Source organism: Rhincodon typus, chromosome 23 (genome assembly GCF_021869965.1).
Source record: "Rhincodon typus isolate 14 chromosome 23, sRhiTyp1.1, whole genome shotgun sequence".
Taxonomy (NCBI): domain Eukaryota; kingdom Metazoa; phylum Chordata; class Chondrichthyes; order Orectolobiformes; family Rhincodontidae; genus Rhincodon; species Rhincodon typus.
In genome coordinates, this window is record NC_063354.1 from 3385760 (window position 1) to 3386439 (window position 680).

Sequence of the window (680 nt, forward strand, 5' to 3'; positions counted from 1 at the left end):
TGTATCAAGTTGTAAGCTCCCTCAGTGTCTGACTGTATCAGGCTGTAGTGTCCCTCAGTGTCTGACTGTACCAACATAGACATGTTTATGCAGCTGAATCATTTGAGAAATGTGACACTTTAAGAGCTGAATATTCTATTTCTTTTCACGTCACAGAGAACCCCGTTAAATCGGAGTGGAATTTACATCAAGTCGCTGGTGCCTGACTCACCAGCTGCAGGATGTCAGAAGTTGAGCCGGGGTGATCGGATCCTGGCTGTGAATGGTACCAACTTGGTGGGCCTGGATTACCAGCGGTTAGTGTTTCAGGAAGGCTGTACTTGGAGCTGGGGCGAGGGGAGGGGCAGCCTAGGGTCGTTTCAGCAGTAGCTGTCTGGTTTCAGGTCTTTTGGGTAAAGTATTCACTGGTTTCCACAAACACCCCATCATGATAAAATGGAGGGCTCCTGACATTCATCATTTTGTCACGGTTTCTGTGGAGACCGTGTAGAGGGAGTTTTACTCTGTATCTAACCCCATGCTGTCCCTGTCCTGCGAGTGTTTGATGGGGGACAGTGTAGAGGGAGGTTTACTCTGTATCTAACCCCGTGCTGTCCCTGTCCTGGGAGTGTTTGATGGGGGACAGTGTAGAGCGAGCTTTACTCTGTATCTAACCCCGCGCTGTCCCTGTCCTGGGAGTG

The 680-nt window shown here is 49.9% G+C and overlaps 1 protein-coding gene across 4 annotated transcripts in view; it reads left to right on the top strand.

The window, feature by feature from the left end:
- Nucleotides 1-680, top strand: part of si:ch73-281f12.4 (Ras-associating and dilute domain-containing protein-like) — an 81057-nt gene that overhangs the window by 79199 nt on the left and 1178 nt on the right. For all 4 annotated transcript variants that reach the window (XR_007264599.1, XM_048610979.1, XM_048610980.1 and 1 more), the window contains one exon: nt 157-296. Coding sequence is in view for 3 of the 4 variants with exons in the window: in XM_048610979.1 (XP_048466936.1) it covers nt 157-296 (140 nt within the window). In the remaining variant the exon portion in view is untranslated. The remainder of the gene's footprint in view (nt 1-156; nt 297-680) is intronic.